Source organism: Dicentrarchus labrax, unplaced genomic scaffold (genome assembly GCF_905237075.1).
Source record: "Dicentrarchus labrax unplaced genomic scaffold, dlabrax2021, whole genome shotgun sequence".
NCBI lineage: Eukaryota > Metazoa > Chordata > Actinopteri > Moronidae > Dicentrarchus > Dicentrarchus labrax.
Window position 1 is genome coordinate 10,852,571 of NW_026136722.1, and position 15,292 is coordinate 10,867,862.

At 39.7% G+C, this 15,292-nt stretch overlaps 3 protein-coding genes across 3 annotated transcripts; 2 read left to right on the plus strand and 1 right to left on the minus strand.

Annotated features, from left to right (window-relative positions):
- Positions 1 to 57: 57 nt before the first annotated feature.
- zgc:103625 (methyltransferase-like 26 B) lies at positions 58 to 2,472 on the minus strand. The gene is made up of 7 exons (XM_051387913.1): positions 1,923 to 2,472; positions 1,645 to 1,847; positions 1,287 to 1,449; positions 1,103 to 1,162; positions 920 to 987; positions 743 to 821; positions 58 to 660 (listed from the first exon to the last, which is right to left on the minus strand). Exons 2-7 carry the CDS (start codon positions 1,842 to 1,844, stop codon positions 613 to 615), a joined length of 618 nt encoding a protein of 205 aa, XP_051243873.1. The 5' UTR covers positions 1,845 to 1,847; positions 1,923 to 2,472; the 3' UTR covers positions 58 to 612.
- Positions 2,473 to 2,545: 73 nt separating this feature from the next.
- On the plus strand, positions 2,546 to 6,457 carry mrpl12 (mitochondrial ribosomal protein L12). Its single transcript, XM_051387914.1, has 5 exons — positions 2,546 to 2,747; positions 4,311 to 4,509; positions 4,615 to 4,680; positions 4,919 to 5,056; positions 5,875 to 6,457. The coding sequence occupies exons 1-5, from the start codon at positions 2,689 to 2,691 to the stop codon at positions 5,989 to 5,991; spliced, it is 579 nt and encodes a 192-aa protein (XP_051243874.1). The 5' UTR covers positions 2,546 to 2,688; the 3' UTR covers positions 5,992 to 6,457.
- Positions 6,458 to 10,396: 3,939 nt separating this feature from the next.
- On the plus strand, positions 10,397 to 14,603 carry slc25a10a (solute carrier family 25 member 10a). The gene is made up of 11 exons (XM_051388788.1): positions 10,397 to 10,786; positions 11,414 to 11,533; positions 11,614 to 11,728; positions 11,803 to 11,851; positions 12,345 to 12,386; positions 12,499 to 12,542; positions 12,765 to 12,835; positions 12,934 to 13,026; positions 13,113 to 13,190; positions 13,365 to 13,421; positions 13,575 to 14,603. Exons 1-11 carry the CDS (start codon positions 10,697 to 10,699, stop codon positions 13,674 to 13,676), a joined length of 861 nt encoding a protein of 286 aa, XP_051244748.1. The 5' UTR covers positions 10,397 to 10,696; the 3' UTR covers positions 13,677 to 14,603.
- Positions 14,604 to 15,292: the final 689 nt, after the last annotated feature.

A 15,292-nucleotide genomic window follows, 5' to 3' on the forward strand; every position in this document is an offset into this window, starting at 1 on the left:
TTCCTCTTGTTTTTGTGTTGTAACCTTCCAGAGGATTTGAAAAGAAAGAGACTCATGGTCATATGATGACTTTTATTCACGTAAACAGTGTTTCATGTCACATTCATACATCAGTAATTGGGGTTTTCAGTTTTCCTTTCCATAACACTACAATGATAAGTGATACGATCAAAATAAATGTGCTTTAACATATTCCTTATTGTATGTGCGTAAAGGTCCGGTGTGTGACATTTAGTGGCATCTTGCGGTATTGTTGCAGATTACAACTCCCTCGCTTCACCCTCCCATTTCAAGCCGGGAGAAACTACAGGTGGGGCCAGAAACGTGCAAAAAAAAAACCTGTGAACAGCCCTATCTTGAGCCAGTGTTTGGTTTGTCCTCCTGGGCTACTGTAGAAATATAGTGGCCTCCATGGAAGGTGGACCGCAGCGTTTGTAGATATAAAAGGCTCATTCTAAGGTAACAAAACATACTGTTTCCTATATTCAGGTGGTTACACTAATGAAAACATACTTATAAATATTACATTCCATTTCTGCAAATAGACCTTAATAAATGTTATACACTGGGAATTTAAGTAAATTAAATAAAATAATTCTTCTTTTGCCTTCTTTAAAGTTTTCTGAAGACAATGCATTTGTAATATTCTTCCATCTCAATCTGGAAATGAAAAAATACAGGTATAATAGCCATATTTTATTTATTACCAAGTAGTTACCCCAACCTACAGTATGTGACTCACCATCCTCTCCATACGCATCCCGTTCCCATAGGCCAACTGTCTCAACACGTCGATGTCTGGAAGACCCCACTCTGGATTCCTGTGTAAAAGCATTAAACAAATCTATTTATACTCTACCGGAAAAGCTACACCAGACTGTTGTAGTATATTATGTGTTAAAGGAAAATAAACGCCCACTGTTTACGAAGCTCTGCATCCAGGTCTTCATTACAACTTGGTGTAATAGTTCCATTAATAGCATACACCTGGAACATGTTTAAGATTTGGAAAGGTGGCAGTTATTAAAGCCCGTTGCCATTATTTTACACTTCACACTCACATGATGAGTGGATAATAAACTTAATGACTGTTGGTACATACCCCATACGTTATCAGAAGGCCATTTTGCCTGAGGATCTGACCTGCTCCATTAAAAATACCCTTGGAAAATTATGTTTTAAAAAAGAGCATAAAACAGGTTCTGGCACATTTGAATCATTTAGAAATTGCTGTGTGTTATGGGCCTAAAACAAATGAACAATCACTTTTAGATAAGCAGGCCTACCTGTGCTGTTTTGAAGGTGCTGTATTGCATTAAGTTAATGGCAAGAATCAGATCACAGGAGTTGCGAGGAAGGCCTGCCCATTGCTCCCACGGTTCGCTGGCATCCAGGTGGACAGGCTGCAGCACATTCTTTGCATGGGTTGCAGCAATATATGCCTTAATACTGGAAGTAAGTATGCAGACTTAATCCTACATTTTTATTTCAAACTCTTATAACTGAAATTAGTTCTATTTAATATCCTGTTTCTCATGATGCTTGCTGTAAAACACTTCACTGTATGACTACTGTACAGGCATTCATTTCGATCATTAATAGTTGACAATAATTATTGGAAGCCTTTTTCTATACGACACAAACCTGTCCCGGTAATCTTCTTTGATGTCTGATGGCTGCCAGGTGACAAATGCCAGTTTCTGGGCAAAGCGTATGACATGCTGCCCGGTTCCAGAGCCCAGCTCTAAGGCGAACAGCTGCCTGTGGGACTGGTCCTCCAGCACATCTTCGAGCACTAAACATATATCCTCCCAGTTCCTCTCTGCCTGAGGAGACACCAGCATGGTCTGCAGGAGATAAGCAGTAAGACATGTTACACTATCACCATGAATAAATGTTCTCTGTCAGAGATTCCCTCTTACCTCCACTTGTGCTGGCTGACCGAGACTAGCTGGGTGGATGACTGTGACAGCAGATGGGTGCAGAGATTACCTGGTTAAGAGGATTCCCTCTGTGCTCCTCCTTAAGTGTTCAGCACTGGTATAGTACAGGTAGGACACACACAGGAAACAGATCAATTCATACAATACATCTGAATATTTGGTTGCAGATATTGTCATAAAAAGGTAACAATACAGTCCAAAGCATCATCATAATGCATGGATTGTGAAATAATGTGTTTACTACCCTCTTGTGCTCGTAGTGAGGAACTGTAACAAAACGTTAAACTGTGGCTAACACTGTCACTCAGTATGTTTTTTAATGTTCTGTGTACTCTCAGACGTGTAAACTGAGGTGGGAAAGGTTTTTTTTCTTACTGCAGGATTGTTTATTAGAATAAATCACACGGTAAGTGCTCCATAATGTGTGTTACTAATGCATGCAATATTCACATTCATTTGAACTAATATCCACCCAAAAAATATAACAATATAATCTGTGCAACTTTTAGTATCTCCTCCATTGATTTATTTGATTTGATTTTTTTTCCCCCGCCATGTCCCTTATGCGCTCCCGTAGATTTTCTAACAGTTCACGTAATGCATTGTGGGTAGGTCAGAAGCCGAGAGGACGCCATGTGCTTTTGAGGCGGAGGGGATCTGCGGGGGGAAAAGGAGAGCTACCTGCACCAGACTTGTGTTTTATTTGAGAAGGACCCCGGGATAAACGGCTCCAGAGTACGTTACCATGTACTGCACCAGACACTGCCTCCGGACCGCGCTGCGGGCTGCAGCGGGCACACACCGGTACGTAACGTCAACCGAGCGGCACCGGGCTGTCACGTAACACCGGAGCCGTCACGTAACACCGGAGCCAGCGGTAACGGCACAGCAGAGTGTCGACTCTCTGGCGTCTTCAAGGGCAGACAGCCGGGGACTGCTGCCGGTTATCCTGGTTGTGAGACACGCTGCGGCTCCCGTAGTTCGTGTCAATAGGGAGAGAAGTGTTTTAGATAGAAAAGGAGTTTAATGTGCGAGCGGCTGCGTGTGGTAGCTAACGTTAGCTCAGTAACTTTAGCTTGTACTCACTGTGCACCTTTTTTACATTTTATTACAGGCTTTAACTTTACCGTAATCCTATATTTTATGAAACACTTTGCCCTCATCTTATATTAAGTTGTTAAAAAAAAACAACAACCCACAAATGTAGCAGTAGTTTTCCTTTTATAGTTTCCTCCATTCAGCAGCTTTGTTCCTGACAGCCAAGGTCACACTCGTGTAATTCAAAATTCCGGGTTTTTCCTGCTCAAGCTGCAGCTCCTGAGTTTGTTCGTGTACTGTACTATGTACTATGAACGTGTGTGTGTATATAAATGTATATATTATATATTAAGGAACCACCAGAGCTGACAGTAATAGCTGCACTCATCCGAGAGCAGTGGGTCCCATCCTGGTGTAACCCCCCCCTCACAAACAGCGTTATATATCTGAGGGGTCACAAGGTTAGGAGAACTTAAACCGCATAATGAATCTTTTTTTTTAAGGACTTTAACGATAAATGTATTCCTTCCTTCATAAACATGTAATGTGCTGCTTATTTTCTGGATTTCCTTAACCAGAGAGTCATATCTTTAAACTGCTTGTTCTGACAGACCACAACACAAGTACAAACCTTAAACATTGCCTCCAGACACGTATTAAGATGTGTATAAGTAGTCTGCTTGGAATAATGGTTTAAAAAAAGCATTAATTTCCTAATTAAAATCCTTAAAATGACAAGTACTCTTTTCAAAAAAGTCCAGAATCTATGAATATGTTAAAGTTGTTGATAAAGTTTTTCTGCCAGACACAAGATGTTTCCTCCTCCTCCATCAAACTTGTATTTAGTACACTGGACCAAGAGTTGGCCCAACAATTATTTGAGGTCACAAATCATGCTCGTACACCGTCCTCTTAACATCAGATTTTCAGAGAAACCTTCAGGAGATGACTGTGAAAACATCCTTCTAGTGTCAACCCTGCACAGACATTATTCTGCACTGTGAAGCTCAAACATACCAACTGTAGGAACATGGAGAAACACACTTTTGAGTGAAAGAGGACTTTAAGGTATCAAGTGTACGTAAGACACATAAATGCAACAAATCCTCAGAATTGAGAAGCTAGGGAAGTAGGGAATGAGAAGAGTGAAATGATTTATTAGTTATCTGAATAGTTGCTCATTAATTCTCCTTCAGTCTTGATCAGTAAAGATACTTTTTGATGCCAGATGTTCTCACCTGGGTCTTTTCTATATCTGGATACACAGTCCGCCTTAAGCTCTTAAGGAACCAGACACAGCTGTTGAGATAATCCATTTTCATTTTCCAGGCAACAGCTTCAGAGGCAAGCACCGGCCCTGTGTGCTCTCAGACTTCTGAAGACCAGTCCGATCACCCACTCAGATGCCATCGCCGCCCCTCCACTAGACGGATCACCCAAACAGTATTCGCCGAAAATCCAACAGCTCGTCAATGACATAGCCAACCTCACTTTATTAGAGGTCTCAGAGCTCAACGAGCTCCTCAAGGTGTGTGGGGAAAAGTCCTGAAATATTTAATCGAAACCATGCAATGCCTTGTCGGATAGAGATTGTTGTGATCCATCTGTGGTGTTTTTGTTTATGTTTTTGCAGAAAACTCTGAACATTCAGGATGTTGGAATGATGCCAATGGCTGCATCAGCTGTTCCTGTGGCTCAGGTGACTGATTTTTAAATGAAGTACAGAGTAGACAATTCACATTTCAATAAAACCCCATCTACTACAACACCCATCATAAACTACTTCTCTGACACAGGATCTCCATATTTTATCACTGAGTTTACTGATGTCTTCTTATTTAATCAACAATTATTGCCCACTACTTATTGAGTAGCAGCTAATAGTTGCTGTACAGGTGCATGAATAAATTTGCAAATTGTTCCCTTGTTGAAACTAGGCCACAGAAGAGGATATGGAACCGGCCAAGAAAGAGCAGACTCACTTCACAGTAAAATTGACAGAATTTAAGGCAGCTGAAAAAGTGAAGCTTATAAAGGAAGTGAAGAATTGCATCCAAGGCTTGAATCTGGTTCAGGTAAGTCTCATCATTATTGTTAAGTCCCCAGTACTGAGCCGAATTATTTAAAGTTAGTAACACTGAGGCGCAGTGACTGCTGGTATACACTCGGTGGCGGTAACGTGCGAAGAAATGAAACAAGGCACCAACACAGGCGAGGGAGAGGAGCTCGCAAACGCCATATGAACGTCAAATATTTGACAAAATTGGCTTTGCAAGTCTGTTAGACGCCTAGTGTTTTGGACACAGTATTAAATGCTGAATGTAAACAGAAACTTTGCTCACAAGAACACTCCACAGGACACCTTAATACTTAGTACTCTCTGCTACTACAGACTCTTGATCCAATATGTTTTTTTAATATTCCTACAAAGTACAGCTGCATAGTGCCTAAAGCAAACATATAATAACATGACTGGTGTTAAGCTCTGCCTGAATAATATAGTCTTTGTAACAGCTTTCCTTTAGAGTTCTCCTATGGAGTATGTGCTACAGTGTCCTATGGTGTTTGGTGTAATATCTGGATCACTGAAACATGCTTCTGTTGTATTTTTTTGTGCTGCTTCATAGGTAAGCCACATGCAACAGATTTGGAACAACCACTGTTTACTTATAAGTCTAATATGGTCTTAATGACAACTTACTTGTATCTGGAGCACTGTTTATAATAAATAAAGATTCGCGTTTGAGTGGACTTACTCAAAATACAATAATGTAGATGTTGGGATTCACTACCAATGGTGCGTTTTGGCTCAGGACAGTGTCTAACTTCCCGTTTTTCACAGGTTTGGTAACGTCACTAAAATCTTGTTTGTCCTCCCTCCTTCCTTCACCAGGCTAAGAAACTAGTGGAGTCTCTTCCCCAGGAAATTCGAGCCAATGTATCCAAAGAAGACGCAGAGAAACTTAAAGCAGCGCTGGAGGCAGCAGGCGGCACTGTGGCATTGGAGTAGATCTTCTCGTTCAACACTTTGCTGCTCATGCACTTCGTCGTTCACCCTATTATTGATTTTTCTTTTTTACATGACAAAGAGGAGGATCCCGGGAGAAAAAGGAAACAAATGCCTTCTGACATCGATACTGTGTTAACAGCGTCAGGCGGGGCGGCACAACTCCAGCTGAACTTTCCAGGCACACAGCCTTCACAAATGGCCGCCTCGCTGTTTCCTTGTCCATTTGTCTGCCTGATACTTGTGTAGCAAATAAGCTACAGAAACACTGGCCTGGGTGCCAAGTAGGTCAGTTGGTCGTTCTGTGTGTTGTGTATGTTAAACTTTTCACAGAAGGAAGGATTATGCTGAGACATGGTTACCATTCCCTTTGTTGAGCAACACCAGATACTGTATCTAGTTCAGGGGATGGCAGGGCCTCATTGCTTATAGAATTGTTGATAATGTGATTAAAGTTGAAATACTCATATTTCTCCTGCTGTTATGTGTTCTTGTAGTGAATGATGAGAATGAAATCTATGTAATGTCTGTGGTGCTTTCTTTAACATATCTGGCGTTACTGAAACTGTAAATATGTGTAATGTATTCAATTGAAGAAGTGAACATGTTATCCTAGTTGATTGCATCCTGCTGTACTGCTGCTGACCACTAGAGGTCCTAAGATCTCTTTTCAGTCAACTCAGACAGGGTGAGAGTGGTTGTTTGAATGTTCATTATTATGCTTATTTTTGACATGAACAGAAACCACTTACTGTCCTGGAAGAGAGGAATGCAGTTTAAAGACTTGTGGTAATTTAGTGATGTAGTTGGAATTGCATGTAAAACCAGCTGATTTAAAAATACACAGTAAATTAGCACCGAACCCTGTTTATCTTAAACATTAATCTCCAATCATTTTGATTTTTACATCAAGTGTCTGGTATTGCCTGATGTACACCACCTGGTTGAAATCTAAAATCAGCAGGTTAAAGGTACACCTGAGTTTATCTCAAACAATGATCATAGTTAGAAAAGCACTGGTTTTACTAACGGATGTTCTCTTCTTTGAAAGTGCTCCAGTAAGCTTTGCAATAAACCAGCACACACAATACCGCAATCCTTTAACTGAAGCAACTAAATGGAATTCAGCCTGTGATGTCAGACATGCCCCCTACGTAGGTACCATTTTCCGACATACTCTTTAAGAGTCATTGTTTTTATTATGTTAAAACTTACATGAATATGGTGGAGGTATTTTCTGATGAACTCGGGATACCTTTAGTAGTAGATAGCCAGCAGATGGCGTACGTAGTCCATATTTTAAGCTGCATGACAAAACCTAGGTTGAAATGCTAATAAAATCTTAGTGTGAGGTCATCCTCTCTTAATAATATGTCACAGTCCAAAAGTTATTTCAAGCATCTGTTCGAGAACTTAAGTTATCGCAGTTAATCTATTAATATGTTGTGAATGCTGTTTCAGAGAGTTCAGGAGATCTGGAATCTGTGGTCTGTGTGTGTTTATTGGGATATAAATACACTTGCATGGTTTCTCTACTTCATCAGTACGGGGTTGCATTACCTATTTTTGTAGGGTAATAGGACTAAATCCTGATTAGGTCCACATAGACACCATGTGGGTTACATTTGGATTTCATTGATAGCCCACATAAAAATGTATAGGAATAAGCCCAGGGCTCATTTTACATGGGTTTAAAATACAAATCACTTCTTCCACTCAACTAAATTACACTTACATTCATTAAAACTGACCGGACCAGCTTATGTTTAGTACTCTTTGGAAGATCAACATTTAATGAGATCAGTGAGATTCCTATTGGTGCCTATTGTAACTATATGTGTTTATTGTGCTTTGATTCATTTTTAATTTCAAATGTCAGTAAATATAAACCTCAACCAGTTCTTGCATATTGTATCAAAGCAACAAAGGGTTCTGTGTCTGGAAGAAAATGTTAGATGTTTGAGGCTACATTGAGGCAGGTTTTGCTGAATTGCAAGGCAGCAGAGAAAAAGAACAATCAATGGATAGGAATGAGGAGGAGATGACATGCAGTAAAACTCTCAGGCTGAATAGGAAACAATATGTGGTGTGCACGTCAGTCAACAACCTTAATAGATTGTGAGAGCTGAAACCAGAGAAATGTAAGCCTGATGCTGAGATATTTTCCTTTTTCAAATGCACTGGAAAACATACTGGAGAGTCTTTTGAAGTGCGCCTTCCAAAAAAAGGTACCCCACAAGGAGAATAATTTGCCAAGGAAAAACATGGAGAAAATTGAAGAGAGCATACATTCATTCTACCGTCAGGGACAATAAACAACATGAATATTACATAGGAAAGAAATAATACAATATATTTTCATATTGTAATGATACCATTTGACTACCCAAACATGGAAAGAGAAAATAAAAAATACACAAATAGAAATGCTCAAATTCAAAGGTTGAATGCAAAATCTGAATCACCAAACATGGAAAAATTGATTATTATAAAATTATAAATTATAAAAAAAGAAAAAAGAAAACGTCTTAATAAAATTATTTTCTGCCATTGATTTCTAATTGTATGTAAATGAGGAGGTTTGTCCTAAAGTGGTGAGGGGACCATAAACATCATGAACACCAGGGGGAGTGTAGAGCTCACTCATCAGAGGAGTAAAACCAAGGAGGTTTACGCCTCAGCATGAGGTGGAAAAAGGTGAATCTGCATATGTTTTTGTTTCCCAACCTTATCTCAGTCCAATATGATGTAATTTGAACCTGTATAGGCCTTTTTCACAGCAGCCATAGTAAGAAAAGCACAGGTGTTACTAATAACAGTAACAATGGCTCCCTTCTATTTAATAGTCCCTGTAAGCCATGACAGTGTCCAGGACCTGCAAACTGAAGCAGCTAAATGGAATTCAGCCAGTCATTTTATTATTTACACCAGCGCCTTTCCTACTGTGACATGTCAAAATGTCTTCTGTGAGAAAAAAGCCCCGTTGTTAAAAGGCAGCGGTGTAGGAGAGGAGAGGAAGAACAGAGTGTTGTAGACGATGTGTAGGGATGTAACACGAGGAGAAAGCCTGGCACACAACTGACTGCAAAACTGCGTGAAGGGCGTGTATTATAAACGGCTTATACAATCTCCCCTGAGTGAGCAAACTGTAAGTTCAGCCCTGGCCAAGATTCAAGATTAACTTTATTGTCATTCAGACAGGACAAGTGCACAGTAGAACGAAATTACGTTGCATCTGGCTCACAAGTGAAAAGTGAAAGTGAAAAATACCATAAAAACAGACAAAATGTGACGATTAATAAAATAATTATATAAATATACTTTGAAGAAACATGAGTACATTGTACACACTGAATAAAATTGGTGAAAATTGTCCTGATGTGCTGAGAAGAAACCCTGCTCTGTTAGTGATAATGGGTTCAGGCTGCTTTGTAGTACTGAGACAGTAACTTGGATTGCTGCAGGAAGGCAGCACATGAAATCAAATCCAATTACAAGTTTAACTGACTATAGAAATAACAGCCAAAGATCAAACTGCATGTAAAAGATTCAATCTGTGCAGGTAATTTAGAGGAACATTCAAGCGGGCTTTTGGGCATTTCACTCCAACCAAAATCCAAATCTAAACATGCAGAATATCAAATTATGAAACCTTGTTTACTTCAAACTTAAACGTGAACTCAGGCCATTCATCAGAATGTAACTTATATCTTATCTGGATATAACAGCTTGTATACATTTAAAGACATAGACGGCTATGCAGTGGGAATACTGTAGATAAATGAAACTGTAGATAAAACTGATTGGACTACTGACAGCTGGCACAGGACAGAAACCGTATTTAGAATACTATCATTGGCTGTCATTACACGTGTCTGCATGTGTTAGATCCTTCAGCAGCGAGATCTCATGTCTTGCCTTTTGCTCTCACTTGGAATGAGTGTCCGGTTACTGTTTCTGTCATCTGTCATGGCTCCCCACCTCCCTCTGAGTCAGCACGCACAGAGCAGTGCCAGGCTACCCATTCATACCACTGCTGCAACACTCATTTATAATCATGTCATGCTTAAGAACCACACAGACACTTGCGCTTTAGAGGCTTTGTTAAAGCATAGAAATGACTTACTAACAGTATTACAAACTGTTGTTGAACGTGAATGTGAAATAAGAGTGGAGGCATGCAGTATGGTTTTGACCTCATGACCCTTTGTGACCCTGAGACTGAATGGTGTAATGGGAAGGCAGCGTCTATTCTTAACAAATATTAGTTTGAACTTTGTGACCTTTGATCCGTGTTAGTCGAAATCCTTGGCTGATGCCATACCACATTCACAAAACTACAGCAGCAAGTCAAGCTGACTTACTATTTTTATATTAGTCACGTACACTTCCTCCCACAAACCAGCTGCACCCCTTTTCTTGGCACAGAAAGATGGAGTAAGTTCGAAGGCTCTGTGCTTACTCCTCTGGACAAGTTTAGCCATGTGTTAATCCACAATGCCCAGCTCTTTCTGAGAAACAAAAATGCAGGTTTACATAATGGACATTGAGTTTGTCTATTGTGCATTTAACATGAACGGCGTCCAGCCATCACCGGCAGTGTTGAGGGAAAAGGATAAGGAGAGCACCCTTGGACGAAGTTGTCCCAGCAACCTTTGAGAAGCCGACACTTAGCCGCCTTCCTTTTGGACTTTGTTTCACTGACAACATGCAGGAGAATCGTATTTCTCGTTGGTATTTTGGTGGAGTCTCCTCCAGCGCAGCCGCCTGTTTAACGCACCCACTGGATTTAATTAAGGTAAAATATGGAGTTAATTGATTTTTTAATTTAATTACCACTGTAGCGCAATTTGTTTCCCTTTAAGAAAGTAAGAAAATGATCCAATTAGGCCTCATTCATCTGTCTGGGGTGTTTTTCACATGTGCCTCTGGATTGCATTGTGGAAAATGTTAATAAAATTATATTCTTTGAAGGTCTATTATCTGCTGTTTTTCTGTTGACACCAACTTTGGGAATAGCTTGCTGTTATATGGTGATGATTCAGTTCACCTAATTACCTAAATTACCTTTATTATGACCATCAATTGGCTTGTTTGGTTGTTTTAAGTACATGAAATGATGAAAGACACAGGTCTACTTCTTCAATTTTGTATTTCCCACTCCTATTATCCTGCTATTGAATTGATTTTCTTTCATTCAGCGTGCTGACTGAATGTTTGTGGTCGTTGTTTAGAATAGGCTGCTGACATTACCCATGAATATCATCTTGAGTTAAGAACCAATTCTGTTTGCTTGTTGTCACAGCTTAAGACAGGAAGAGACTTTGTTGACTTACTACTGTCACTTTGCACATGTGCAGGTAGTTGTTGCTCTTACTAAAGGTGTGACTGACCCTCATCGCTGCTTCCATGTGGTCATTTCCAGGTGCACTTACAGACGCAGCAGGAGGTGAGGGTGAGGATGATCGGGATGACTGTTAACGTGGTGAGGAGAGAAGGTTATCTGGCTCTCTACAGCGGCCTCAGTGCGTCCCTCTGTCGGCAGGTGGAAAGCGACACACACACACATTGAATCATTCACTCACTGCACAAGTTTGGATAGATATCTTTCTTTCTTTCTCTTAGATGACATATTCTTTGTCACGGTTTGCCATTTATGAGACCATCAGGGACAAGATGAACAGAAAGAACCAAGGTTTCATACCTTTCTACCAGAAAGTCCTGCTCGGTGCCTTTGGAGGTATGTGTTGCTCCACAGTATTTGGTATGTTAGTCTATATTTTCTTTCATTATTTGATTTGTTTTCTCCAACAGGGTTTGCAGGTGGTTTCATCGGGACCCCAGCTGACCTGGTGAATGTCCGGTGAGTTAAGTGGATAGATTACATTTTATAAAGAGGTTTTTAAAATGTTGTTTTTGACGTTGAACTCTTTTGTACTTCACATTATTAATGTAGAAGTAGTTGTTCACCAGGAAGAAATCACAACCTGCACTTTGACTTTTGATACTATTGCACTGCTGTTGGGGTGCACAGTACTCTGCTAAAATCTAATATAAAAAGATTTTCAGCACTGAAACAATAAATAAATCAACAACACTTCTGTACTAAAAAAGTAATTCCCTCCCTTTTAAATTTTCATGTAGCGGACATACCAAGTAGTACTGCAATATGAAATTTAAAATGGGGTCGGTGTTAGATTTAGATTTGACGTCACTGAGCGAAAAAGATACAACCTTTAATGCTCAGCGTTAGTTTAGTTTGACAGGCCAATTTCCACTGAATTCAATAGCGAGATAATGACTATGAAGATTACTCATCCTGACAGTTATTTGACTTTAACCTCTCATCTGCACAGGATGCAGAATGATGTCAAGTTGCCGGTAGAGCTCAGGAGAAAGTAAGTGAAATTTTAAATGTATATACTTCCTATTCAGATCTTTTTATGTAGTGAAAATTGTCCGTGGTCACATACAAATCACCACATTGTAAGATTTTTTTCTTTCTACCAGTTATGCTCATGCGCTAGATGGACTATTACGTGTTTGGAAGGAGGGTAAGATTTTCTTACTTTACAGTACAGCTGAACTTTGTTTCCTTCATACATTGAGCCAAACAAGAAAAAGGCTCTTCAATTGCAAAAAAAAACACTCAATTTGTTTCATATGTGACATGACTGTTGACATTTTTACTCCTACCCCATGAATTCAACAGTAAACCTTTTCACATTGCCTACTTCTTCCTTCATATGTTCTCCATGCTGACGTTTAATTTGCAGAGGGTGTGAGGAAACTGTTCTCTGGTGCCACAGTGGCATCTACTAGGGGTGCACTGGTCTCTGTCGGACAGGTAAAGACCTCTGCGTTATATAACCATTACATCACAAAAACACTACTGTACTGTATTTTGCAGTATGTTATTATTATATATATATTTCCCCCTTGCAGCTGTCCTGTTATGACCAGTCCAAGCAGTTGGTTCTGGCTACCGGTTACCTGACTGACAACATCCTCACTCACTTCCTGGCCAGTGTGTTTGCGGTAAGTTACTCAATCACTGTCACTGTTTATATAAAATTGCCACAATTTCCAAAATAAGACACCTTTTTTTATACTTTTCTACGCAGGGGGGGTGTGCCACAGTCCTGTGCCAACCACTTGATGTTGTTAAAACAAGACTAATGAACTCAAAACTGGAATATGGGGTGAGTTTGGGTACATGCTGTCATGTGATTTAAATTTTGCTGGACAGAATGTTTGGGGTTACTTGGGGCATCTCTCTTGGTTTCTCATCACCCTGACATATATGTTTTATTCATGGACTGAGGGGAGAATTACACAGCTTGACATGTCTTAGTTTCTGTGTCTCCTTGTTGCAGGGTGTGTTTCACTGTCTAACAGAAACGGCAAAACTGGGCCCGAAGGCATTTTACAAGGTGGATGTCACCTCCAAGACGATGTGATGTTTTACACGGCTCCTTCCAGTCAAAAACATGACTCTTTAGATTTTCATTGTGTTAATTAATTGCTGTATTTTAAACGACTTTAGACTTTTCTCTTGCTGACATAACGATATGATTTGTGTCTAGGGTCTTGTTCCTGCAGCAATCCGTCTCATCCCTCACACGGTCTTCACCTTCGTATTCCTCGAACAATTGAGGCAGCATTTCGGTGCCGTGGCTGTCACCTGAGAAGAATGAAGTGATTCCTCAAGATTCCCATGGCTGGTTTTTACAAATGCAGTGGTTCTCTGGGCTGGATAGTTTCATCACTGATGATACGGTGTCCACTAGATACCACTAATACCAAGAACCAACAAGAAGTTGCCTTTAAAGATCAATTTTCATTTCTATCATCTGTAACACAAAATGAAAGTGACTCACATAATCACATTATCTCACATAAATGTCATGTATGTATCAGGTTGTGTTTTAACTTGGAACATTTCACCATTAAGACCCATGACCTGCGATGAACTATACAACTACCAATCTGACATAAGGGTTTTGGAAGGAAGGTTTTGTTTTTTACTTTAAGCCAGAGTTCTGTGGAGAGGAAACTGCTTTTTAAGTTGATATCAACTGATAAATCTACTAATACTAGGCCTTCTTTGCCCTCTGGGTGTGACACTGAAAAAATAGTGTGCCTATGTTTATAAAACTCTTTGTATTTGTTTGTAATGATTGCAGAATTTGAGCATATCTATACTAGACATTTTTTGGTGACCACTGCCACAAACAAGATTAGTTATTTTCATATTGTGGAAAGTGTCCTGAGAAGACATTACTATGGTGGCTCAGAGGTGTCAAACAAAGTGCAAAAGCCACAACACTAATGCAAAAGCCAGAAGTGAGACAGTGCCCACCTATGCATTATCCAGGTCCCTTACCACTCCCCATCACATCAAACCTGGGCTAGTTCTTTTTCCTGAACATGTATTATTATTTTATTATTATTATTATAAATTACTATAAACATATTAGAATATTCTGGCTTTTGCATTCATGTTGTGGCTTTTTTTGACACCTCTGGGGCAGGTTTTAGATCCCTTTCTGATAAGTAAAAATGCTGTACCTTCAGTATCAGTAAAAAGAGAATAATAAAACAATCTATCCATATCTGCTTATGGGCCTCGTTGATAATTTGTGCCTGACAGTCACGCTGCCTGTCAGGTCTCCTCTCTCTTGAAGAGAAATACTGGCAGGTTCAGGGTGTACCAGCATGAACAAAAGCTCCCAATTAGTAACACTTTTAATACAATATGATTATGCTTTTAAGAGGACAATCAGCGGCTTTTTTTTAAAATAGGGGGCTTATGAAACAATGTTCAGCTGAAGAAACGCATTTTTTGACTCTGAAATTCTGAGAAAAGAAAGAGTTGTGAGTCTTGGTTCAGTAGCAGTATGTGGGTTTGCGGCTTCTTCTTATTTTATATTGTTCCAGGTATTATTTTCCAAGTATCACCTCTTGCAGTGCTGCACAATCCATCATGTTCAGCTCTATAGGACACCTGATATTTTTCCATGTCCCACAGTTTACTTATTGTCTATATCGATGTCAGTATTTGAGTGATGATAGCTGTCTTCAGGGTCAAACTCGTGACAGCTCCGCTTTTGATGCTTCTTTTTTATGATGTAAAAGTAAAGAAAAAAGACAGCTCAACTTTCTTACTGCCTGTTGAATGACAGATATCAACAAGAGATGAATGTGTATGGGGAGGAATATATCCAAATCAACTCTTTTGACAGAGAATATGACTTTGTGATTACAGTGTGGGACTCTCAAGTTGCTTAATGGACAGGTTACA